Raw genomic sequence first — 28000 nt, 5'->3', positions numbered from 1 at the left:
CAAATATCAGCATGACAAAACAAGTCTGGATAGTCTCCAAACATTTCTAGGAGAACCACAGTTCCTATTTTTAAAATAAAGTTTTGACTTCGTAATGACCCAGGGAAACTCAGATATATTTAATTAAGATGGAGAAAGCTTCCTTGAACATGACCTTCCATGAATTCCTTTATTCCCTTTGATTATTTGTGACCTAAAGCTTCTAAAAGATATTCTTTCGACTCTTACCAAAGTGCAAAAAAGTCTAGCTCTTCCAGAACAGTATAATTTGCTACAAAGACCAAAACTTATCATTTGAAAATAATTTCCTCTACCTAAATGTTCACTTTGGAGAGTTAGATTTAAAAAATATGCCTGAAGATTTCCTGATTACATTGTGATCACTTTTGGCACCTCTTGAAAGGTGATGGCTATCTTTGTTTTATTTGACACTTAAATAATTTCTCTTAAATTTATTTTAAGAATGTGTCCATAACCAGTTGAAAGCTGGCCAAGGTGCCAAGATGGTTTGCAGGGGTATCTTTAGCTTTTCATAATCTTCAACAATCGTCACCTCCAAGATCTTTCCAAACAAGAATTAATAAAGAGAAAAAAATCTACTATAAAAAAAGAACATGGCTTTATTTCTCAAGTTTTGCACAATACATACTTACTCTTTATAGTACTACAATTTTTGTTTTTCAGGAAAGATAATGGAAGTAATTAAATATAGATATAAAGACATAGACATAGGTATTAATACAGGTAGACATATAGACAGATCCCCAATTTTTTTAATGCAAAAACATGTATTTCCATTGAGGCATCATAATATCAAAAAAAATTAGAGAACGTCTTTATTTGATTCTCACAAGTGTGTTAATTATAAATCAAGGTGGAGAACTAGAAATAGTGTGGAACTCCATCTGTTTAAGATTCTTTACTGTGATTGGGAAACTTACGATTTTAAAATGGAATAGCTCTTAGTTCTTTTGGTTTAGAGGAGAATTCAAAATAATCATTTGCATTTACACACCCATTTGAAAAGTGGAAAAATTAAACTTTTTCTCTTTTTAATTTCCCAGGAGTAAGTTTTGCCCGGGTTTTGAAATTAGAGCTGCAAATACGGCAAATTACAGTGCAAGATTTTGTATCTAGCTTATTAGAAAAATGACTAGCAGTTAAGGTTAATACACCCTGCTTGAGATTTCTTCCTTAATCCTTAACATCAGGATAAGTAAACTAAAAACTACCCACTGGAAACACTTTATATCACTAGTTTCTTTGAGTCCTAGGGCACAGGTGAACGACAATGTAACACTCTCTATTCATCCTGCATTTTCCTTTTGTTTTGAATTTTAGTATTTGTCATATCAACATGGTTGAAAACAATTATTATATGAGCATCCCTTAAGGCCTCTCTTTCCCACGTTCAACTCCAGCTGCAGAATAAAGGTTAATGGGCTGCCCAGTGTCTCTATTCCATCCTTTCCTCCCTTTCTTCTTGCCCCAATCCCATTCCTCACTTCCAAGGAGATTCCCGGAGGGGTATTCTACAATCTCCCTTAGAGTATCTGGAATACAATGAGGGAATTCAAATTATTTAAATGCTGTCCCATTTGTACTTTAGAAATTCCATGTTGCACATCATCTGAAAATGCTTTTTTAGTGTTTAATATGCTGAATTAAAGATATTAACTGATTTTTGTATGTTTTCTTTACTTTTTAAAGGCTACCTTGGCTCTTTGTTGAGGTTTTGAATCATCAGTTGTCATTTTTGGCTTTTTATGTGTACAGTTGGTTATCAACTCAAGAAGTGTGGGTTTGGAATCAGACCTATATTTGCATCCAGCTCCCCTACTTTTTCGCTGTGTGACTCTGGCAATTGACACACTGTTTTCTCATTTACACGACTGTGTCTATTGACCTAACTGGCCCTCTGTACTGGGGAGGCTACCTAATTGTCCCTGAGAGTGCTGTTGAAAAGTTTGATGATAAAAGTTTCCTTACAAATGGCTTTTTATTCTATTCTATTCTATTCTATTCTATTCTATTCTATTCTATTCTATTCTTAGATGCTCAAAGAATATTTTTAAACTTTCATAAGTCAACAACTAGGTATTGATTATCCTGGGTTAATTTTCCCAAGTACATAGTCGGCTGTTTAAATATATATTTATATTATTTATATATATAGTTTATACTTTAAATTTTCCTAATTTATCATTTTAAGCATTTGATTTGCTCCACTGTTTTAGTTTTCTCCCTCAAAGATTCCTATTACATGTATATTGGATCTTCTTTACCTCTGTCCTATATCTATTATTTTCTTTGCATCTCGTTTTTTACTCCTTTTGATTTTTAAAATTTTTCTCTTTTCAACTTGTATTTCTCTTAAGGCTCCGTGGTTTATTTATTCATTTTTGTTTTGCTTCTAGTGTAGTCCTCACTTCTGAAATATTTTAATCTTTTATTTCTGAATACTTTCTTGAATTCTATCACAACTCTTTTCAAAACAACTCATGAATTTTTCTATGTGATTTATGTTGATCTGCATGACTTCTACGATTTTCTTAATTTCATTTAGCTCATTTTGGAACTTAAGGTGTAGGTGTCATCTGTTTCATGGGCAGGTACCCATTGTCCCCAAGGAAGTCAGGCTGATCTTAATCTCTTTTTTCATGAGACAATGTATGGGATTCAACTGTTTTTCTTTTCTGATGGTTATTTTTAAGCGAAATGAGTGGATCAAGATAGTTCTGCTGACTTCATGGCTCTCATGCTCTCTCTTCCGACGTGTTCACAAAGTTATAAGAAAAAATAGTCTGTATTTCCTGAGATCTGTCTACTCTGTAGCCTTTCGTCCTCATCCTTTTTATTTGGAACTTCTCTTTCTTTTGCCCCTTTTTTTCGAGGAGTGGGGGAAGTCCAATTCAACTTGGATTCTACTCCCAGCAGCTTTTTCTCAGAGCAGAGTTTAGCCCTAGAAGGGAACTTTAATTTATAACTTTCCAGAGTTTTGAGACCCAAACACTTCAATGTTCCATCCCTTTGCATCTACCAGCAATAGCAAATTGGAGTCTACAGAATCTGTACCCTCCCACCCTGGTTTCACATGCTGTCCTCAGATGGCACACTTCAATCTCTAATGAGTACCTTGGGGCAATTTTGTAGGTTTCCTGTTCTCTGGTTGTCAAGTAGCCACACTGGTTTCCCTCATGATGCTGATATCATACAGGTCTCAAAACTACTTGCTGTTTACTCCCACTCATATTTGGGATTTGTAAGGATCTTATGTCACATAACCATAGGATTTTAAGCTTTGCTATTCTAATTGCTGTATCTTCTTATGGTAGGATTCAGAGAGATTAAAAAACTGTATCTCTTCCTGAGTGCATGTTTATTAATGAACTTATTTTATAGGTGCCATTTCTATTCCAAAAAGCTCCAGATGAGACCCCATTTAACCCATAATAAAGGTTATACTAATCTGCTCTGGGACAGGCTTATATCCAGTAAAAACTATTAATCTATTACTCACTTATCTAAGTGAGTAGCACAGTGCAATGTCAATCAGCCATTAAATTAGTGATAAAATGATTGACTAAAAAAAAAAAACAACAGCTGACTGATGACTCCCTAGATATCAAATAGGAATTGAAAATGAAAGGTTACAACTCCCAGTGTGCTTGATAAGGTGATTAATTCGACACTACTAGACAAGAGAAGGTGACAAGGAGGAAATGTAATTAAAAGTAATATCTAATAACAAAGATACCTTTATGATCTTTACTCACTTTGTCGCAGAAGACCTTGATCTGGCAGTAAGCTCTATGAATGGGTTTATTGCTACGATTATTATAACTGTATGTATCAATCTGAATCATCAAAGGAAGTCCTTTCACCCCTTTCTGGGAGGAGAAATCTGTACTCAGGCAATTCACAGTGATGAAAATCTGAGTGTGGGAGAAAGAAAGGAAAAAAGTTCATAAGTCACCATAAAAAGGATCTATTAAAAAATGCATAAACCTTAGACTTGGAATCAAAATACTACACAATCTCATAAGGACAACTGAAGAATATTTGGATACTCTGAAATAAGAACACGCTGCACACATAAAGTATATCACATAATTTATAATTTAAATATATAAAAATTGTTGCTTTCACATTAAATCTTGAAATAGACAACCAATACTTTCCTTCAAGTGTATCAGCAAAGTTTTTTTATTTTTCAAACATGCATAAATCAGATGTGTAAAACACTCTCTCTGCAACATATTAAAGCCATCACTTCTAATTATATCACTTTCTCAAATCTCTGACCTGTGAGGTTAAAACAAAAAAAAAACCCCAAGATGCTAGATAGCATCTTCCCTTGCACACTACTGCACTGAAGCAGTGATTTGTTTATATATCTGTTTTTCCTACCTGACTCTTAACTTTGAGATTTGAGACCATTTCTTCTGTTTTTGTATTAGTGGCACCTAATGTAGTGTGTGGCGGAGAGTAGGCATTCAAAAAATATGTGATGAATCAATTCATGAGTTTATCTGTAGAAAACCCCCTAGAGATTGGTAGTCAAAGACCCTAAGTTTTATTTTTTTTACTTTTATTTTTTTAAGTTTATTTAATATATTTAGTGATCTCTACACCCAATGTGGGCTTGAACTGATGACACGAGATCAAGAGTCACATGCTCCTCCACTGAGCCCGCCAGGCGCCCCCAAAGGCCCCAAGCTTTAGTTCTAGCTCTAACATTAACTAGCTAAGAGACCTCAGACAAGTCACTTATCGGCTTTGGTTTTCAATTTTTTCTTTAAATCGTTTTTAAAATCCTTCCCTGAAGGGCAGAATGTAAACACCAATATACTTCCAGGTTACCGAAAGGGCAAAAGAAGAGCTGGTGAAGGTAAGACATAAAATGGGAGGGAGGAAATGTAGTAAACTCACTGGCATCCTCATCTTAAAACAAGGGGCATCAAGAGATACAACAGAAATAACATGAATACAAAAAAAAAAGAAAAAAAAAAAGGAAGCTCCAATAAATTATTAAAGATTATAGCACTGACCAACAGAACTAAAAATAATAATTTGTCATAAAACGTTGAGAGGAACAGAAGGAGTGTAAATGACTAAATTTATCCTTATTTTACATAGTGGGTATATCATTTACAGTTGACTTACCAAGGAATAAAGGAATGGGTGCAGCACCTTTATTTATGTGGTAAGTACATCAATATTAAGATGTGGTCTCTGGGAAAAACCAAGCATTTTTTTTTCATTTATACCACATTTATTATTTTTGTTTAACATAAAACTTTAAATCACTCATTGTTCTAAAATTGTATAGTTATGTATTCTAAAAACCACTTCATTGATGCATCATGTGACCCACGTTTTACTTGGTCCCACCGAAATTTTCACTCACTTTGAAACCCTTGGTGTGCCACAGCAATATCAAAAAGAACAGCCCTGCAAAAGCAAAGAGCCACTGGCATGAGCTGCTTTTTAAAGGCCATTCAAATCTTTGATTTTACTACCAGGACTGATCTAATTCATTTCAAGCTCTATTGCCTGTAGGCTTTTGGTAATTTATACAAACAGCTCATTTTTAGTGCTATATCTTGTATAAAGATCATTTTGTATTTTAGTTTTGAACCTCTTACTTGATCACAAGAAACACCTCAGTAAAGCACCACATCAATAATAAGGCTAAGATGAAAGGTCTTAGTGACATGCTAGTTACAACAACCTCATACAATGTGCCCCGGACTCTCACTTCTCCAGCCACCATCTGAAAACAAGTGCCTAGAGATGATCTAACAATGGCTTCATTCATTCATTCATTCATTCATTCATTCATTCATTCATTCTATTCATTTGCTTATTCATTCATCCTATAAACATCAACACAAGCCCACCGTGGTTCAAACACAGCATCATACACGGGGACAGAGAAGAAAGAAGAAAGCCAGACCCCTGCCTCGTGTAGTGGACGGTCCAAGAGGAAGACAGATGAGTAATCCAGTAATAACCACCACAGGGTGGTCAAGGCTCTCCAAAGAGAGCTGTGTACAGAGGCACTGAGAACATAGAACGCAGCATCGAACCTAGAAGACATGTGTGAAACAAAACTCTCGCAGACACTGGGATGAGACTATGGACTCCACAAATGCTTGTGAATTATTTAGGAATGATAGAGAAAAAGAATGACTAAAAATGCAAATGTCAAGTGATTCAGAGGAGCTGAGTGATAAAGAGCACTAAAAAGAGTATGCCACGCCTGTTTCTCCTCCTGAACATTCACGGTAAAAGTACACAGAAAATGTTGTCTGCTGCTCCTGGAGATGACCTAACTACAGAAAACGTTCATGCACGACACAAATATTTTTAAATACCTACTATGTTCTTGAGATTGTGGTAGGTACTAGCTCAGATGCACTAGTTATGGTCCTATAATCACAGAAGTCAGAGGCTACGTGGAGAGAGAGAGGCAGTATGATGGTGCTCTAAAGATTACAATAACTTCATCAAATGCTGATCTATCTCCAGGTCAAACAAACAAATAAAAGCAACTTTCCTGGGGACACTTGACTTCTTTTATTGTTATTGTTATTACTGACAATGGAGTTATCTTGGCCAGAATGTATAAAACACAACTTTATGTCAGCAAATTAGTGATCCCTCTGGGGAGCTAGGCAGTTGTCCATATTTTTGACCATGTATTTCATAGAGAAATCTTCCTGTAGTGACTGTAATCCATGGAGACTGTTGTTTTCCACTCCCTTATAACTCCTGCCTAGCACTACAGAAGCCAGAAGAGAACAGTGCAGGCATATTTCCTAAGGTATTAGGATTCACAGTCAGGTCAGTGAATTATCCATACCTCACGCGCAGTGGACCACACTCAGACAGGCAGGATGCAATATTCTCTGTGGCCTTTGTCAGCTCCAATCACAACTAAGAGAGCTGGGCTGATGGAACGTATATATTTACAAGGGCCACTTGAATAGGACAGACCCTACTGGCAACATACTACAAGAAATAGACTAAATCCTCTTTGGAGGAGCTGGAACAGTCAGCCACCCAGTAGCAAGGGTCTTTAAAGGTCAAATGAGCTACAACACACTAGATTGTACATGGACACACTTAGATTAGGTTCTTTTAATACAGGAAGATTCTTAGTAGAAGGTCCAATGGGCTCTCTTTGACTCATGGCATCCTGATTATAGAGAGTAAACAACACGAGAATCTGCCTTCTCTGCTACATTAAGTTGGCAGCTTGCAGAATTATCCTAACAGGCAGGGATTTTATAATAGAGTTGGCACCGCTTTCCTCTTGCCTGGCTGCCTGAACCAATAGCAAAGCACAGTGTCAGTGCCTGATGGTATCAATCATAGTCTCGCTGTGCTGCACTCAAACTCTAAGTGGTTGAACTTTAACTGCAGTTGGGGAGTAGAGGGGTTGGGAAGGTATGGAAGGGCATTAACTAAAACCTTGCCTCGAGAACTGATAAGCATTTATTTGTTTCATCTTGCAAACCCAACCATGTCCCAGTTCCATGCACAGCAGGCAAACGTGAAAGCCAATTTCTTGGAAGTTTATCTACAAAGCACTGTTTGCAAATGTGTATGTATTACAGAAACTTAGGGAAAAGGTATGCATTCCCCCACCAAATGTTCATCCAAATGTCAAGCACAGAATATTCTTAACTCCAGTAGGAGTCCTGATTATGTAAAGAGCATATAAATGACATGAACAATTGGGTCTGTCACCCAATAATTATGAATGTTACATATGTTCATATAATGTTTTCAAAATCCCAGTTATTAATTTTCCTGTAATTCTGACAGTATATAATTTATTCTTTAGAAAAATATTCATTAAATCAGGTGTATGTAGGCAGATAACAGATAGTATTTAAATTTTGTCATTGGTTAAAAAATCGATTCAGATAGATTGTTTCTAAGTATACCAAGACCTTTCCAGAAACAGAGGCAGTCTCATGACAATTGACATTTCTTAATAAAATCTTTTTTTACATATGAATTGCAATTTCCATTTTGTAGTTCCTAGATAAGACAAGTGACTTTGTCCAGGTTATAATAATTCTCAGTTGTGCACTATGCATGTAGTAAGATTTATTAAAATAAACATAGATCAATGGGCTTTAGAATTACTACATTAACTTGATTATTAACTCCCAAGATTTTTTCCAAGAGCTTGCCTTTAAAATAAATGGGTGTATCTTTGATTTACAAAATGATTTGAGATTTAAAAAAATCACAATGTCCCTGACTTGATGGAAAACATTTATTTTTTCCTCTTTAAACAACTGTATTTTGCATTTTTAAGAATCTTCTAATTAAAGACAAAGAAAGCTACTTATTTCCTTATTTTGAGACTCTGAAGAGCTCTTTTCGATTAATGCACATGCATTAACCTGCAAATTAAAGCAACATAGCCTACACCAAGAAATCAGCATTTTCAATCTAAAACACGAACAATATATAAATACATAATTGTGGGCACCTGGGTGACTCGGTTTGGCTCAGGTCATAAACCTGGAGTCCCAGGACTGAGTCCTGCATCAGGCCCCCTGCTCTGCAGAGAGTCTGCTTCTCCCTCTGACCCTCCCCCTTCTCATGCTCTCTCTCTCGCTCTCGCTCTCTCACATTCTCTCTCTCTCTCTCTCAAATAAATAAATAAAATCTTTAAAAAAAAATACATAAGTGTGCTCTTGCCAATTTCCCCACTCTGTTTTCCTCTTGGTTCTTGGAATTATTAAAGACCATATGGATGGTTTTCTTAAATATCAGCATTTTAATTCCATTTTATATGATGGTATTTGGGTGCAGATGCAACACCAAATTGAGACAGAAAGATAGATAGCCTAAAAGTAGACAATATGAACATGTGAAAGCTCAGCCTTGGGAATTCATTCACTGCCTTCATGCATTAATTTATCAAATATTTGTCAAGTACCTTCTGTCTGTGCCTGGCGTTATGCTACACGGTGGGACACAAGAATGATGAGATAGACTCCCTACCCTCAGAGAGCCTGCTATTTTGTTGAGGAGCTAAGAAACTCTTAGATTTACTGACACTTCCATTTACATAGCACTTTTAGGGAATGCTTTAGAACTTGACAATATTATTTCTTTATCTTTTCCTACAGATACTCAGGGCATACCTGTATATACATACATACACATTGGGTTTACTCACATAGTATATCACAGTTTTCCATATTTTTTAGCCCTCAACTTTTTCCATTTCGAGAACATACCAAGCCTGTTCCCAGGTGACAGCCTTTGCTATTTGTTGTGCCCTATATCTCCAATGCTGTCCCCACAGATAGCCCCACACATTGTCAGCTCCTTCTTCTCATTTAGATTCCAGTCCAATGTCAACTGTTCAGAAATACCAGCTTTGATTACGCCATCTAGAGCTATCTTCCTCCTCCTCTTCCCACCTCAGACCATGACCAGAAGCAAACTCTATCACACTGCTCTTTTCCATTTTCTTCAGAGTACTTACCATTGTTTGGATTTATCTTGTTGTTTATCTGTTTAGTGCTTAATTATCTGTCTGCTCGCTCATAAGAGGCTGCAAGCTCATAAGAGGAAGCCCTTATCTGCCTCAAGGTCATTCTATTCCTAGTGCCAATCACATGATAGATACTCAACAAATATTTGTCCAATGAATCAAAAGAAAATTACCTTTCTAAATGCACATTTCCCTCTTTATCCATGTTCTTGCCTTCAAAAGCCAACCTTCTAGGAAGCAGAATTGCTTTGAGTAGCTGAAGTTATCAAAATAATATAGCAGAGTTAGCTGTTCTGACCAGATTTACCCTAAAATTTGTTATCCGTTTGTGTATCAACACATGTAAATTGAGCACCAACTATATACTCAGTACGAATATATAGTGGAATATATAGTGTATGTATGTACATGCATATCTGTCATGGAGGATGCTATTTATAGACACTATGGGAAATACAGAAGTACACGGTACAGCCCTATCCTCAAGGGAAAAGAGGGACATAACAGCTTTTGCTACTGTGGAATGTATATCATTAGATACTAAACTGGCAATCCCAACCTACACATGCTGTAAGACTTGATGAAAAATTGAGAAATCAGCAAGTCAGCCAGGGAAGATTTGACGTAGGAGTCTTGAGCTAGAAGAGCTGACTGAAAAGAATGAAGAAATCGGCCTAATGGGAGAGGAGGCATTGTGTTGAGCTTAGAAAGGAGCCTGAAGGAAGGGGGTTGGTGAGGGAAGAGGTCAACCAGAATGTTTAGGTCACTGTGATCAAGTAATGAACACCTGATGAGGTCAAGTGTATATTATCGGGGCCAGGACAGATAGAACTCTGGCCATAGTATCCAACATCCAAGTTACAAAGAGGATAAGGAGAGTGACGCTGAGCAAAGGCCACCAGGTTCAGAAGTAAAAGAAGGCCTGCACCCCTTTGAGAGGCCAGACTGATGGAGAGAAAGGCAGGAAGCTAGACTGCTGGGGGAGAAAGGACTTGGAGACAGACAGGGGACATCACAGCTGGGAAGCCTGACGGAGGAAGGAGGGATGAACAGGAACATGGGTAGCAGGTAGCAGATCGCAGGGCCAAACACAGGTGTTCTTCCAAGATTGAGGAGGTGTTCACGCAATAAGAGAGGATGAATACAAGAGGCTGCAGAAAGGTGGGGTGTGGGACTTAACAGCCTCGGACGTAAGGATTAAATAGGATCGACTCAAAAGTGCAGTTCTGTAAGAAAAAAGAGAGCTTTCTCTGAAACTGGAAGCCAAGTGAGAGGAAAACACAGGAAAAAAAAAAAAAAGTACAGGAAACTCCAAATTATGTAGCTGGTGCAGATCCCAGCAGTGTGCCCTTGGACTAGTTATTGGACTTTTCTGACTCATTTGTAAATAGGTACAACAATCCCTTCCTTGGTAGTGTGACACTTTACAATGTGATGATGTTTTAAACTGTACAAGTGCTATGAAAATCTAAGGGACTTCCTCCTCATCACCATGGTGTGCATCTTCACAGATACCTGGTCTCCTAGTTGCTCCTACTGTCGACCCGGGCCCTTCCTCACCCCCACGGCACAGCCACAAAGCCCCACCCATTTTGCTTCCCCAACTACGCCTGCAAGGCTGCTTCCTCCTGTCTTCCCAGTTCCCCAGATCAAGCCCCCCTTCCTCTCTGGATTCTCTCTCAGGGCGCTTTGTGATACTATCGCCAAATGATTCAAAGGCAGCTTAGCTATGATTGACATTCATTTGAGCAAAAAGATATTTAATTGAGGTGAATTGATTTGAAAAACAAAATCTGTCTCTGCAGGACACTTTTAGAGGGTTGGAGTCACAGGCTTTGACAGGGAGAGGGCAAGAGAGAAATCTCTTCGACAGAACCTTTCTTGCTCTTCAGATTGCAGGCTGCTGCCACTCTGCTGTCACCTGAACACAGCTTGTGAAACAGCACCTCAGGATAAGGAAGAATTCGACCTTGCCTAACAGTGGGTTGGGCTGTTTCATAAATAATGAGCTCCCGGTCAGAGGAAGAATGTAAGCGTAGAACAAAAGATTCGCTCACTCAACTTGCTGATTATTTGTTGCTATTTCGATCCTTTTTGGTTCATGCTTAATACTTAAAACTTGTACTGAGTTTATAATACTATGGCACAAAATTCAAAAGGCACAAAAGGGTTAACTGTAGAAGCACCCCCCAATCCTGCACAGCTCCCTAGTCAACAGTTTCTTGAGGATCCTTCAGTTTCTTGTGTATACTTCCAGAAATATGCTACGCAATACATATCATTATTCTTTTTTATACAAATGGTACCACAGTAAACATACAGTTCTGCACCTTGTTTTACTAAATACATTTTGAAGATACCACTTTTCTTTTTTAAAGAGCCATGAAATATGGAGTGATAATTTAACATTGGGCTGTTTCCAGTCTTTTCATCTTACAATAACACAATGCATTTCTTTCAACATGGATTTTGTACACATGTGCATAAATAAATTACTGGCAGTATACAGGCCATGTCACTGACTTTTTAGTCTGACTTTTGTTCCTCACTATTTTACTGAAATTGCTGGCTTCAAGGCCAGCCTTCTTTATAGCAAATTCATAAGGAGGGGTTCTCGAATTTAGTATGCATCCAGGAGGCCTTGTTAAAATATGGATTATAGGGCCCTATCAACAGAGTTTCCAATTCAGTAGGTCTGGGGTGAAAGATCCAGGTATTTGCATTTCTAACTCTCCCCAGATGAGGTGGGTGATGCATGTGGAGGACCAGGCTTTGAGAAACCACTGCCTACAGCACTGACTTCATTCGTCAGTTCTTCCTTCTCTCACCACCTCCTCAACCCTGCCTTCTTCTGTACTCTTCCTCCTGACCACCCGTTCCTTGTCTGGTCCCTCTTCCAACATCCTTAAATGGGGTGAGTCTAAAGTCCCATCCTTGACCCTCTCTTGCCCATGGTCCAATTCTCTCCGTGGCAATCTCCTCCTCTCTGGTGACTTTTATTCTCTCTCTACAAACAACTCTGGACTTCTCTCCAGAGCTCCACAACTCCCTGCTCTTCTTGAGCTTCCACTCTGCATCTTCGAGCACCCTGTCCCGCCACCTGGCATGCCCTTCTGTCCAACTTCCCCAGACTTAAATTACAACTGATCCTTAAGACACAGCTCATAAGCCAAATCCTCCCCCATGTCCTCCCTGATCCCACAGAAAGGAGATCTCTAAGTGCTGGAGTATTTAGAAATGAAGTATAAATGTGTGTGTGTGTGTGTGTGTGTGTGTGTGTGTGTGTGTGTGTGTGTGTAAGAGAGAGAGAAAAGAGAAAGGAAATCTGGCAAATTATTAGCAATGAGTCAGTCTCAGTGAAGGGTATGTGGCATCAATTGTATTGTTTTTTTCAACCTTTCATTTGTAATTTTTGTAAGTAAAAAGTTGGGGACATTTTTAAATAAAAAATAGAGTTCTCTCCGTTTCCAGAACTTTCCTGGCACTTTCACTCTATTTTCATTAGAGTCTTTGTCACTCTTCCCCTCATATTACATTACTTACAGCTATGTCTTACTTCTCAACCTGGCCAAAATGCTCTCTGAGAGCAGACACTCTGCCCAGCTCATCTGTCCATGAATGTCTCCTGCCTAGACTAGCACACGATATGCAGCAGGCAAGCTGCTTCGAGGGAGTGACTGTCCCTTTGTCAGAAATAATGTAGAATATATTACTGCTAGATCCTCCCCATACAAAAAGGCAGTGCTGAAAGAGCACATGCTTTAGACAGTCCAAGGTGGGAGTTCCACCTCTGCTGTGTGTTAGCTGTGCGACTTGAGTTAAGCTAGCTAACCCCTCTGGGCTTCAAATTCTTCATTATTTAAATGAAAAATTATATCCACTTAAAATATGAATACTGCATAATGTATATAAAACAGCTGGCAGAGTGCCTAGTATATAGTAATCACGGAACAAATATTAACTGTGGTGCAGGTGTGTGTGCACGCGTATGCACGCACACACACATCAGCCTCTGAAATCCAAATCTGTAACTTCGTTCTCTGAGCACATACAAGAGTTCATGCATGGAAGTTAGAGAGCCCTAAACAGAGTTCAGTCCAGAAACATGGATACAACACATCCTAACCAAAGATCAGGCCGCTGATATCTTCAGTGAGATGCCTTCCACAGATTATTTCTTCTATATATGAATTAAGTCTAGCTTTATAGCTTTTCCTGCCATCCATTACCTTATAAAACTGGAACAAAGGCACGGCTTTGTTTAAGTTTAATACCAAAGACTCCAGCAAATGTTTACCTTTCCCTTCTAAAACTTCCTTCACCCACACCACGCCCCAGCAAACACATAAAAATGCCATTTGCCCTGCTTCGCAGTGTGGATCTTGACCTTTCAAGACCCCTCCCAGGAGCCTCCCCCAAACCTTGCTTTACTTTTACGACCAGGAAAGATGCCTTATAATATTCTCTAATCTTTCATTAGATGACTTGTTTTGTTTAAAATTGGGTCCTACTTAGACAAAAAACTGGGATGTAACTTTTTCTTAAGTAATATCTATCAACCTGATCTCATCCTAGACTGTCTTATAAGCAGAAAGAGAGCTCCCAGACTGCTAGCAGGGGGTTGGGGGAATGAACGAGGTCATGAACCCACAGGACATCAGGAGTATGGTCTTCTTTGGCCACTCCTTTGGTTTCTTTTTTCATCCTGAAAATCAATATTTACATTTCTTGTCTTCTCTCTTGGTGTCCAGTACTGGAATTTGGCAGAAAGAGAACACAGTCCATTTAGAAACATCCCCCTGGAAAGCAAGATTTGTCAAGACTATCAAGACTGTAATTTTCTAAGTGCTATGAGGTGGCCCAATAAAAACTGATTAAATATTTTACACCAAACAGAAGTAATGGAAGGGAGAGAGAAAGAAGGAGGGAGAGATACAATAAAATTGGGACCATTTAATGGATTCACCATGATCTGGTGAATTTCAAACCAGTCTTTCAATTAGCATAACCTTATTTTCCACAAAAAGAGACTGAATAATTTGCGATGTAAAAGATGGTTAGAACACTTCACATTTTCTCCAACTTACTACTTTTACAGAGGCTGTGATCAAAGCACCGATGTTTCTATGAGCCTGTCTTTTAAGCTATTAAAATTGAGATGATGAGGACAGAAAGCCTGTTTTCCCCATTCATTAGCAGCTGATGGAGCAAAGAGCTAGGCTCTGCTTGCTGACCACTAGTTGTACTTTGAAAAGACAGCATGGGAAGAGAAAGGGTTGACCCATCCAGAGAGAAAAGGAAGAACCCTGGACTTCATATGAACAGAGTAAGTTACCCTACATGACAGCTCTATTTATGTCTCATAATATGAAGGAATTCCTGATGCAGGCCACACCAAATATCCTCAAGTCCAAGGCAGCTGCAGAGCCATGCTGGGACATAAAAGGAACTTCGTTTTCTTCTTTAAGGATGGGTTTACAAATACAAGAGGTAACTTTTTACTCCCAACCTCCACTTGGATTTTCTGGCTCAACCAGCTGACTCATCTCACAGCACATCCATATTTCCACTGCTCAGACTGGTTCTCAGTTCTCATATGATATCCCCTTGGGATCAGAGGAAAATCAGACATAAAGGCAATAAATAAAAGGCACAAATATGAAGGGAAATAGGGCCCAGAAGAAATATAAGCATGCATCCCCTCAATTTGAATTTCCTCACAATTTCAAAAATTACATGGAAATCTCTTCCATAAATCCAGTTCACTTAAAGCATCCAAAGGGGCCCAAAGTTAGAGGAATCTACCTCTAAAATGAATATTGCTTACATGGAAATATTTGCTTCAAATTTAGTAGATTGGGAACTGTGGGCTTTCGTGTACTAGATTTCTTACATTGCAGACATAAAGCTAACAGCCAATGTGTGCCTTCTGCAACCTTCATTTTCTCTAATAATAATCACCGTTCTTGCTTCGAATCTTTTTATGTTGTGCTTCCTGCATGGTATTGCAATAAAGGGAAAAGAACTGTCTTCATGGTTCATAACAGTGTCATAACACATGACAGAAGAAAAAGTAGAAAAGAACAGTGTACAGAAATAATGTATATGAGTATGAAAATGAAATTCAGTACACCAGAAAAAGGAGCTAGAGAGAAGTGAGGAACGTGGGGTACAAATGTATCACACTATGGTGAAGAAGTTACATTACAAAGCATGTGCTGATCTTTAATTAATACAAAGTGAGGTCATGATTATGCAAACGAGATCACTAATGTTAGGTTAACACACACACACACACACACACACACACACACACACACACTCAGTTGAACAGTCCTCAGTCCCATATTCATTCTAATCAATAATACATACAATTAGATAATGTACACCAGGGCAACCAAAGACAGGCACAGGGAGAGACCTGTGTGCTAGAAGTACCAGGCCAGTGAGACCATCTTCACTGGTGGGCAGTAAAGAGACAGAGGGTGGCAAAAGCAAGGTGACGTGACTGAACCGCTTTACTCAAGGAGATGGGGCTGATCATTTGTTTTCTTTTTTTCTGGACCTGTACTCCATAAACTTCTTTGAGAAGGAAAATCATAGCATGTTTTGGTCTTAAAAGAAAAAAATGCAGTTCCCTCTCTTGGGATGATTAAGAGCATGGACTCTGGACTCTGAGGAACATATGTTTAAAAAGTCCATCTTATCCACTTGCCTAATCTCGCAATGCCTGGTATGTAGAAAGTTGATATTTAGTGGAATCAGAACCCGACAGACATAGGAAAATGATCCATGACGTCTCATAGCCTCTCTGCTCTCCACCCTACCCTGATCAGGTCTCAACCCTGACCCCCACTCAATCTCAGCACAAAACGTTGTTGACAGGGATAAAAACATATGCCTCATCTGTGTCCTTGACCCCTTCTAAAATTGCAACAACTTCCTGTCTAAGAGTTCCTCCCTGGGGGCGCCTGGATGGCACAGCGGTTGAGCATCTGCCTTCGCTCAGGGCGTGATCCCGGCGTTATGGGATCGAGCCCCACATCAGGCTCCTCTGCTATGAGCCTGCTTCTTCCTCTCCCACTCCCCCTGCTTGTGTTCCCTCTCTCGCTGGCTGTCTCTATCTCTGTCGAATAAATAAATAAAATCTTTAAAAAAAAAAAAAAAGAGTTCCTCCCTGAACCCCAAAATGCAGGAAGAACATTCACTGCTGATATGGCAGAGCAGAGGGCTAGACCAGCCAATTGCCCAAAGCCCTTCCTGCAGCTCTGCACAGAGAGGGGAAGGAGGCATGGGGTAGGCATTCCAGAGGGTAATCACTGCTTCTGCAGACAGAGGTGACAGGCAGCAAAGAGGAACCCAGGAGAGACAGAAGTTCCTATTATTGAATTATTATAGATCCTTAAAAAAATCAGAGATGGGAGACAGGGTGGTAGTAGGTGTATCTGACTGCTTGATTATTTAGCAGAGCTGGTATTGAGGAAGGAGGAACATTTTTACTGGATCAAGATCATTCCAAAGGCTTGGGTGCAGAGGGATTAAAAAAGACTTCATGGGAAGAAGCTTCCTTCATCTTAGTTTATAAACAATAAGAAGGGTAAAGATAGAAATGGGGGAAAAGGGGGAATTGCTGTGGTGTTCCAGTGGAAAGACACAAAAAGGAAACTTGTTCCTCAAAGCACTAAGTAGCATCTTAATGCTCAAGTAATTGTCCGTGGTCACATGAGAGAGGCCTTTGTAGCACATCGAGGTTGGTTTAATCTTGCAATCACAGTGAAAAGAGAAAACGGCACTGGACAAAAATAAGGGGCCCGGTTTTCAAGAATCTCTTTAGAAATCCGGGAGAAAGGGGAGTCTATAATTAGGGTTTGCGGCACTCCTGCCCTGGGGGTGATGTCATTGCCTGGAGAAGGGCAATGCTCAGTGCCAGGAATCTGAGCTCACTGCTCTTCAATAATTCAACAGGGTCTTGCATGGGAATGCCTCATTTTGAAGATTAGCGAGCAAAAAATCTACTTTGTAGATACCAATGTTTGGCTAAGGGAAAAAAGAAAAATTGAAATGACCTTGTAAATGGGAGTCATGTGAAGAATGTAGCACTGTGATCTTCCCATTAGAATCACAGGATCGGACCCTAATACTCCTGTCAACCCTTCCCTGCTCCCCTTCCTGCCATCTGTCCGCTGAGGAAACTGAAGCTCAGGAGGGGAAAGGCACAAAGCCGGCTCTTCCAGGGACAGGACTGGTCCCCGGCTGCCTGAACTCTGTTTCAGGGCTGTTTCTTCTATTATCACCCTGTGCTCCGTCCACCCCATCCATTCCCGCTCTGTAACAGAGAGGACACTGAGACCCTCACCCACCCAGATATCGCCTGAGTCTTTCTCAGGGACCCAGGGACACCAGTTCCTGCTACCTGAGCTTCCAGACTGCACAGACCCTGAGGGGAAAAGAATGTTCTGTTGAAGACTATCTCTGCTGCGTGTGTCATTGCGCAGAAAGGCACTGGGGCACAACCGGCCAAACCGGTTCTGGGTGGAAGAACACTGATCTTTCTGCCAGAACCATGCTGCAATTGAGACTGAGAATCTGGAGCTAATCCCTAGACCGCATTTTAACTAATAGTTTTAACACCTTCCCTAGCCCAACTTCTTCACAACCTTTCCTTTCTTCTATTCATGCTAAAGGAGAGCTAGAAATAAAATGTAAGGTGGCAACAAAAGAAAGAAGTAGGAACTGTGATCTAGAAAAAGCCATAAACCTTTATCATCAGGTCTTAATTATACAAATGTGGTAAGACTACCAAATACCAGACTGTTTTTTTTTAACGAATGTCCCAAAACTTAAATCTCCAAATAAAAGCTATCCTTTCACACAGCGATGACAGGAAAACATATGGTTTTCTCAAATGATGCTGCTGTGACTCAACGTATATTTGTAGTGTTTCTTCTGACATTGCTGTCTTTAAAGCTGGTCTTGTGCAAGACGAATCTCATTTTTAACCGTGGAGTTGTGTTTTCCAACTGGTTGATATGTATTTATATTTGTACCCAAGTGATTTCTGATGTTTTTCTTTAAACATCTTCAAAGATCAAGATTTGCCACCATCACGAGCATTCAAAAGGCCACAGCAACTCTCTTGAACAGTGCCAACACAAGCTGACCTGGCCTGCTGCCAAAGGCCTGGAAGGAACCAGGGAATGCTGGAGGGGCTTCTGGCCCACTCCTCTCTGACATACTGTGTCAACCTCCACTGGGTCACTACTTTCCCCAACTTTGACAACCAGTGAGGATGTAAACTGCATATTCAGTTGTTTAGGGGGTGTGGTTGAGGCATAAAAACTCAAATGTCCTTGAGGACCAGGTAAGGAAAGTTCCAGAATGGAAAAGACTAGAAAAAGTATTAAGAAGAACAGCCACTACCTCACAAGAGCCACTCATCGCCTTGCAAATGCTTGGGCTCATGGGTGCCAGAATCTTTCATTATCCAAAATAATCTGGAAGCCTAGATTTTAAAAAAAACCATAATCTCCTGATTATGTAAATGTGGCAAAAAAATTTTTAATTGAAATGTAAACATAAATGTGTGATACACACACACACACACACACACACACACACACACACACTCACATTCTTTGGGCCACATGAAAACTGTAGGTCCTAACTTTGCGTCCTCTGGCCATGTAAACCAAAATAACATGTGACACTGAATGGAGCCCCAGCCTCGAAGCCCACAGAAGATTTCTCTGTGGATGTTAAAAATAGGAACTTGAAGGCAAGTACAACGGCTCCTGAGAAGTCCACCTTATGAAAATCACAACTCTTCTGTGAGAGGGACACTTTCGCTTCTTGCTTTGTTGAAACTGTTTCCTCAACAATCACACAGCTTTGTTTTTGCAATCTGCTTATTCTAAAGACAATATTTTATTTTATTTTTTAAAGATTTAGTCACTTATTTTGAGAGAGAGAGAGTACATGTGCGTGCGAGCGGGGGGAGGGACAGATGGAAAGAATCTCAAGGAGACTCCCCGCCAAGAATAGAGCCTGCTGTGGGGCTTGATCTAACAACCCTCAGATCATGACAAGAGTCAGATGCTTAACCAAATGAGCCACCCAGGCTCCCCTAAAATCAATAATATTTTAAAGAAATACTTAGGGTGTACAGGTTGAACAAAAAAACATTCTTGCCTCCTTAATGAAGTGAATTTAACTTTTATGGTTTTTCTTTTTAAAAAATCCTTCCAGTAGTTTGGGGGAAATTATTATTTTTATTACTTATTGATTAACTCAGACTGCATACAACTGCAACAACCAAGTAACAGTCACTAAAAGTATATATTAAACAAACAAATTTTGCTCCAATAAGCAATATAAAATAGTGTCCACTGTCATTTGTCAAAGTCTACGTGAGCTTAAACTTGTCAGCCTGGAACAACACACATGCACAACCGCACACACTGAAAGAAGAAAAGTGAGCTCCTACCTATGGGAAATGAGCGATAGCATCTGAACTGGGCTAAAAGAAAGGTCAATTCAACCCCCATTTGACTACCTTGCTGGTTCAGCACAGAGCCTCCATCATTTAAGCTGTCCCTTCTGGTTAGGCATTTTCTTTAACAGGCCTCCCTGACACATTCACTCCCTAGCCCTCACTGTCACAGACGGCCTGATGATGAAAACTGGGGCTATGACGGTGGTTCACATTTATAGCTTGCTTTCCAGTGACAAGGCACTTTCGACGATAGGATCCCACCGACTTCCTGAGCCCCGTGCTCTCCACTTGGTGGGCCTGCCTCTCACCTCTCACACTGCTGGAGGGTTACTGGATCCCCTGTCCCCTCTCCCAGAGCACCAAATCTTCGCCCATCATAACCCCAGCACAAGAGATGGTGCAGCAGAGACAACTGGAACAGTGCTGTGTCTGTATGTGGGAGGGAACTGAAGCCCAGGGAGGTCAGACGGCTTGCTAAGGACTCCAACCCCCGCCCATGGTGCCATTGCACAAGCGGCCTTTCATTATCTACCCCAGTCATCTAGCCTGAGAGTGGGGCATGAAGACAGAGCACAAGGTTTGCACGAGGAACTTTTAATGGAGGCAGAGTGGATCGCGGAGACAAACTTCCCCTACAGTTCTGTGTGGGACCTGACCTCCCACCCATTGCAAGGCCTACTTCCTTCCCTTGGATGCACTGAGCCACTGGAACATTCTCCAGGCTGTTCTGGCACTCTGTTGCTGCTTACCCATTTGGGTCACCTTTCTTGGGCCTAAAGCCAATTTCACTTACATTGTTTCATACCTGAGTGAAATGAGACACTGAGCAATTCTTCTTCTTCCATAACTCATGCCCACAAACTCCCATCCAGTTTCCTTTCTCACCCAGCCTTCCTCCTGCTCGCAGACAATGAAGCATTGAAGGGAACTGTTTACATTGACCTTTTCATTAGTTTGAAGACAGAGTCTTCTAACACCCTCCTAAATGGTACATAACTGAGAGAGAAAATAAGCTTAGGTTTCATCTGGAACCTTCTTTTAAGTGAAAAATAAAGATCAAAGATCAGAAGTAAAGAACACAGGTGAGTGAGCGTAAGCAGAAAGTCTGTAATGTTCATCAAATCAAAGAGACTCACGTCTGGAAAGCAAATCTGAGTATCAGGAAGTCTTACTTTTTTACCCAAATCAGTGTGGTGGTGGATGTCTATCCTCAGGGCACAACTTGCCAGAGATTTTACTGCTGCACTCTCTAACCATACTGGCACCAGAGAAAAACAGGAAGAGCTAAAGCAGTCAGCATGAAAGACTTGGCTCAAGGTCATGGCAGTGGCTATACTGCACGGAGTGAAGGTCAGAGACCTGCAGCCCTGCTTTCTGTACCTCTCCCTCAACCAGGGTATGCCTGGAGGACTCATGGGGTCAGAGGTCTGCCCAGTCACTTACCTATGGAGACTTTAGCTCTGAACACTTTCCTGCCTCTAGAAGGCAGCAGTCAGTGCTGTCTGGGGGAACGGGCAGTGCAGGTGAAAAAGGTTTTCTGGCCCAGCCTTGCCAGCCCCACAGGCTAAAATGAAGCATGGGGAGCTGGAGGATTTGGGAGGGACATGCAGCTTGGCCCGTCCTGCAGGAGGCCACAGCAAAACACGCACACCCCCTTTTCTCTTTTACCCCCAAAGGCAATTTAACATAACTGAATGTGCATAACTTCTAGAGAAAGATAACAGGTTCAGTTCCTTTTTTCTTGGCTCGAGTTAACAGATCTTCCCTACTTACAGAGGCTTTTGTGAAAGAATCATCTGCAGAGAATGGTGGCCTTATTCAAAAGGCACGAAAAATGAATCAATACTATTTTTCCACTCACCTTCGCCTCTTCATTCACGTCCCAGGTGAAGGAAACAGCATTATATGCAATCTCTTCGATGTTTCCAATCGTATTAAAGCTCTCCTTGTAATCAGCTGTAACATTGAAAAAGAAAAAGGTTTTAAGAAAGTAAGGGTTACTAAAGTGATATGTACTGAACTGTCACTTTCCAATGGGGAGAATTTAAACTTTGCCTACTCTTCCCGCTGACTCTCAGCAAGTTAAGGATTTGTGCTTGCTGATATTCTTGTACTAATATTTACTCTGTAAGAATGTTCCTCTATTAGAAAAGTAAATCTAGGTGAAGCAATGTTCCTAAGAGATTTGTCTATTGGTTTCATTTTTTTACGAGGTTTATAAAATTATTAATTTTTTCCCCTCCTGAATCCTTTGCCACCTCCCCACTCCCTTGCCTACTCACTTTCCTGCGGCTTAAGTTTGCTGGAAGTGCCACAGTATTCCACAGGGATTGTTCCGTAGAATAGAATATGGTGTTTATCAGCCGGGCAGTGTCGGCAAGACTTCAGAAATTCCAGGAGAGTGCAGGCAAACCGTTTTTATTTCTTTTTGCATTTAGGCAGTGTTGGGTTAATCATACTCAGCTCACTATCACCACTTGTCCATTCAAAGCCCTCTCTTATTTCGTTGTTTAGGTAGTATTTATGTATTCATTTTTACCTCCACTATCCTCTCCCACAAACACAACACCTATCGATGTGCTTGCTATATACTCTTAGGAAATAAGTTGGGTTGATTTGCCTGTGTGCATAGCTTTTATTTTCAAAAATTGTGTTGTGCAATGGTTAGAGTGGCCAGATTTAGTGATTATTTGGGATATACTTATCCTGAAAAAGTACCTGTTGTTTGTCAGTCACTCAAATTTGACTGGGCACCCTCTATTTTATCTGCAACCCTAGCTATCTCTTCAGATCTAATCACATTGCTGGCTGCATGCTTATTTCTAACATCAGCTGCACAGAATTCCGTGGTAACCATCGGCCACTATTTACTTATCCCCTCTCTCCGGATACAGACCCTTCGGTGGTCTCCAGCTTTCTGATACACAGACTACACTGCCTTATTTATTATGGTCTCCACTGTCACTGCCTTACTTGGCATTAAGGTCTGGACATGATATTCCTAGTTTTAATCCTCACTACCTCCAGAGTGTTTTAGCTTATGCTTACCATCTGGATTTGTACCCCCCTCTCCTTCTGGCCTACCTCGATTCTGTACTGCGTAAACATCGGCCGTGTCCTGCCTGCCTAGCATCATCTGCTTTCCTTTGAGGTCTGGTTCATTCAAAATGTGGTCACGTAATCACAAACATTCTTTCTCTCAAAGCTCCCATCGTTATTTTGCTAAAATGAAACTCAGATGATGTGCTTTTTATAATTGTTTTTATAAGACTAAAACTTACACTATGACCTGTCGTGTCCTTCACAATCGGGCCTGGATATGTCTCTGTGCCCTTCACATTTCAGCCCCACAATGGGGGCCAGAGGAAGATTCAATTCTATTGATACTTGGAGGTCTTTTTGTTTATAAAATCTTTCTGAATATTTTTCTTACTGAGGAAGGACAGGAGCTAGGTATTATGACTGACTTCCAGGATGTATAAAGTGGTCGTTGTCTACAAAATCTGACATAGTTCTGGCCAAATGGTCATTTCCTCAAGCTGTGTCCTTCTAAGCTGCCGTGTCACTGCAGGGCTGGTAGCTTCTTGAGGCTTGAACAAGCTATGTTAATGCTGGGCCATTTTGAAGTCTGCTTTCCTAAAGTTCACAGATCTGATCATTTTTATCCATTTCCTCCTCATTTATTATAAAATCTAAGTTCATGGGATCCTTAATCAAGATTTTAACTACTTTCTTTTAGTAATACACCTCATTGTGCTTGTGTGAATTAGGTTGAGAGAAGCAGTACTCCTATCTGCTGTTTCTATCCATGATATAAATAATAATAAAACAAAGTCCATAATAATAACAGATCCATATTAATCCATAATAAAATAAAGTCAGGTTGATTTGGTTTTCTTCTTATTACCAGGACCTGGACTGAAGGCTAATCCCAGAAAAACTTACTTAATGTTCTCTCCAGAACGGCCCTCCAGACCCATTCTCTAGAATGAGTTGTGCCAATAGAGACTTCCGTCAGAATACTATTTCCCTTTTTTCTCACCAAATTTCTCCCCTTTTTTTGACAATCCAATGGGTACAAAGTGGTATCCTACTGACGTGATATTTGCATTTCTTCTTTCACTTGTGAGTTCAAGCATCTTTTCACATCCAGGATAGCTAACCAGGTGTCTGTTTATATAAACTGCCTGTTCATGGCTTCTGTCCACATTTCTATTGGTTCCCTCAGGGAAACTTTAAAGCAAAATTATGTATCTTACATTTTAAATAAAGCATACACACTGTAATACAAAAGCCTGTGTGTTCACCATAGTTAGACAATCTACTCATCCACAACCAACCACTAAAAACACATCCATGCAGAACTTCATGTCTTTCCTACCTCAGTCTCTATCTCCCTTTCTCCAAAATACATAAATATTTTTACACAATATTGGAACAATTATTTTTGTTTTTTCCCCCCTTAATACTTCTTCAGCATCTTTCCAAGTCAATAAATAAATGTGCGGAAAATACTTATAGTTGCCAAATACAATTATATTGAATTTTAAAAAGTGCCATAACTTTATTTTGCTCTTGTTGGTCACTTAAATGATGTCGTACTTCATTTAATTATCTTTATGGCTAAATATTCACACATACTTCATTATTTCATTAAGATATATTCTTAGAAGTGAAAGGCCATTGTATTTTTAAGGCCCTTAATTCATTTTGTCAAATTGTTCCTGGAAAGGTTGAAACAATACATATTCACAATAACAGTGTATGAGTTCCTGTTTCCCCAAACCGTGTTTCTTTCCAAAATGATATGCAACATGTGGTACCTCATTATTTTAATTTGCAATTCCCTAATTGCAAAAGAGATAGAACAGCCTTTCCTTTACTGTCTGGCTCTTTGTGTTTTTTATATTCTTTCTCTTTGTTTTTAAAATTTATTCATTTATCACAACAGCTTCTTGTTCTACCCATTGCTCATTTTTCTCTTAGGGTATTCAAATTTTCTTATTGATTTTAAAGTAAATACCTAAAGCTAAGAGATAAAATAGAAAGCAAAGAAAGACAATTTCATACCCTACAAATTTAGAATAAGGCTTTATGGCTTTATTTAGGATGATTTAAATGCAAACCTGTGCTTTCAGCAGGCCAGCCAATCTCTTAAAATTCTGAAGGGAGAAGTAGACTGTGAAATTTAAAGGAAGTGAGTTCCCTAATTCTTCATACCTATTTGTTTTAAAAGCCAGTCTTGTAATTTTGTTTTGAAGTTTTTAATAAGCATTTTAACAGCTTTTAGTAAGTTTTTAATAAGCACTTTTTAAACAGCTTTAGGTCAATTGTAAATTTAAAAAACAAATGTCATATTTAGAAATAAAGATAAACCAAAGCGGTTTGGTCACACACTTTGACCAAGGATTTTAAAAACAAATGCATTGCAAATACAAATACAATGCTTCCTGGGTCCCCTCATCTGGCACAGGGCCTCTCTCAGTTTCTATCATACTCAGTTCATCAGCAAATACATTGAACAAATATGTACTGTGTGTCTGCTATGTGCCAGGCAGTGTCATCATGCTGGGGAAACAGCAGGAAACAAGACGAGGTCCCTGATCATGTGGCTTTTATAGTCCAGTAGGAGATAGAAAATAAATAAGCAGACAAATAAATAAATGAACAACACAATTAAGTTTAATAAGCTTTTTTATGCCAATAACAAAAAACTAAAAGACTGGCAAGGCTACTTTTTACTGGGTGGTTAAATTACCTTGTTTATTTCCTTTATACCATGTGCCAATATTTTATTTATTTGTTTACTTATTTATCACCAGCATTTCCCATTAGCTATTTGCTCTTAAATACCACTGTTTTTTCAGTGCTTACCATCATACAGATAAAACGCATTCCATACATTTGTTGAATAAATGGGTAAGGGAATGAATGAATGTATCCATGAGCATTCTAAACCAAAAATGTAACAAAGAGACTGATGTCATGCCTTTTCCTTTCTTTTTAAAAATTTTATTTATTTATTTATTTATTTATTTATTTATTTATGAGAGAGAGAGAGTACAAGGGGGGGTGCAGAAGAGGGAGAGGGAGAAGCCGACTCCCCGCTGATCGGGTAGCCTGACATGGGGCTCGATCCCAGGACCCTGGGATCATGACCCGAGTGGAGGACAGATGCTTAACTGACTGAGCCACCCAGGTGCCCCATGCCTCTTTCCTTAACCTTATGCAATACAAGAAATGTCCCGCTCATCTTTAGTCTCTAAGCCATTCCTAAAGAAGGTAAATAGCTCTGCTATCATTTATAACTATGAAAGTTTTCTAAAACTAAACAGCTTATGCACATTGATGTTGTTTTGTCCACGTGCTTTTTTGTCCAATGAATAAAATGCTAACAGATATAGCTCCCATTTCTGAAAACCGTATTAATATTTGCTTCAAGGCTGTAACTCATGGTATAGAAGCAGAAACTAAGCAGTCTGTTGTTAAGCCTTCCTTATTTCCTCAAGAAAGTTTTTCAAACCCAAATTTTGTAAATGTTGATACCTGTTCAACTAGTAAAAGGAACTGTGATGAGCTCGTGTAATAAGCTTTGTTTCCTAGGGCTGCCATAACAAACTACTGCAGACTTGGGAACTTAGAACAACAGAAATTAACTCTCTTGCAGTTCTGGAGGCCAGATGTTCCAAATCCAGGTGTTGGCAGGTTGCTTCCTTCTGGAGACTCTGCAGGTTGACAGGCTCCATGCCTCTCTCCTAGCTTCTGGTGCTTGCTGGCAATCCTTAGTGTCCCTCGACCTACGGACCCATCCCTCTAATCTCTGCCTCTGTCTTCACATGCTGTTCTCTTCTGTGTCTCTGTGTCTGTTCCCCTCTTCTCTACTCGTCTAAGGATTCGTCATTGGATTTAGGGCTCCCCCGAATCCAGGATGATTTCATCTTGACCTTAACTTAATCACATCTGTAAAAATCTTTTTCTCAAATAAGGGAAAGGTCCTAATTCTTTGCCAAATAAGGTCCTATTTATAGGCTCTGGGAGTTAGAACATGGACAAATCATTTTTGAAGGTCACCATTCAACCTCCTGCACCTGGGATTCCCTTCTTTGACTACAAGTCAGGTGATTTGAGTGTATGGCTTTATTCCTGCACGAGAGCCACCACAGCTGAAAAGTAATCACTCAAAAAAAATCATAAAGCACTTAATTATGAACATATTACATTTTGAATGGACTTTCTTCCCCCTAAAAGATGACAAGACAACATAAAAATTACATGTTTTGTATCCTGGTTTGTAAATATCTATACTAACTAACATCTACTTAGTGAGAATGAGGATATAAATAGGAAAATGGCTTAGATGTTTCCAAAACCCGGCATGATGGAAAAAAAATTGGCCGAAACAGGTTTCTAAAAAAAATGTATGCCAATTTAATCTGAATTTTAAAGGTAGTTCTTACTAATCTTAATAATTTATACACAAAAGAACAACCCTAAAGTATACAACCTGAAGCATCGAAAAGAATGAAACCATGAAAGAAGAAATGGGAGTCTATCTAACGAAAATGAAGTTTATCTCATTGTTAATGTCATGTGGCTGGTGACAATCAAACTTTTCAGGGTCCTATCTAAGGATGTGTGTGTCCTTGAAATGTCAGAATGAAGTGTATGGGAATGCAAAGCCATATACATTCTCTAGAGCCTGTTAGGATACTCCCCAGAGTTGTAGAATGGGTATTTCTGGATTCCCAAAGGTTATAGGCTTGTGTGGATGTTCTAGAACAGTGCTTCTCAAATGTTGGGATGCATCAGAATCACCTGGAGGGCTTTGGTAAAATGTAGATGTCTGGGCTCCCTCCCAGAGATTATGATTCAGTGGGTCTGGGATGTGGCAAAGAATGTGCCATTCTAACAAGCTCCGAGATGGGGCTGATGCTGCTGGTCTGGGGTCTACACTTTGGGTAGCACTGTTCTAAGGC

General features: G+C 39.6%; 1 protein-coding gene across 1 annotated transcript in view; it reads right to left on the bottom strand.

The window, feature by feature from the left end:
• GRHL2 (grainyhead like transcription factor 2) overlaps positions 1–28000 on the bottom strand; it is a 109722-nt gene that overhangs the window by 37548 nt on the left and 44174 nt on the right. The window contains exons 7-8 of the mRNA XM_008689214.2: positions 21886–21980; positions 3777–3935 (exon numbers count right to left, since the gene is read on the bottom strand). Coding sequence (XP_008687436.1) covers positions 3777–3935; positions 21886–21980 — 254 coding nt within the window. The remainder of the gene's footprint in view (positions 1–3776; positions 3936–21885; positions 21981–28000) is intronic.

This window comes from Ursus maritimus, unplaced genomic scaffold (assembly GCF_017311325.1).
Source record: "Ursus maritimus isolate PB19 unplaced genomic scaffold, ASM1731132v1 scaffold_9, whole genome shotgun sequence".
NCBI lineage: Eukaryota > Metazoa > Chordata > Mammalia > Carnivora > Ursidae > Ursus > Ursus maritimus.
This window is presented reverse-complemented; position numbering and strand designations above follow the sequence as displayed.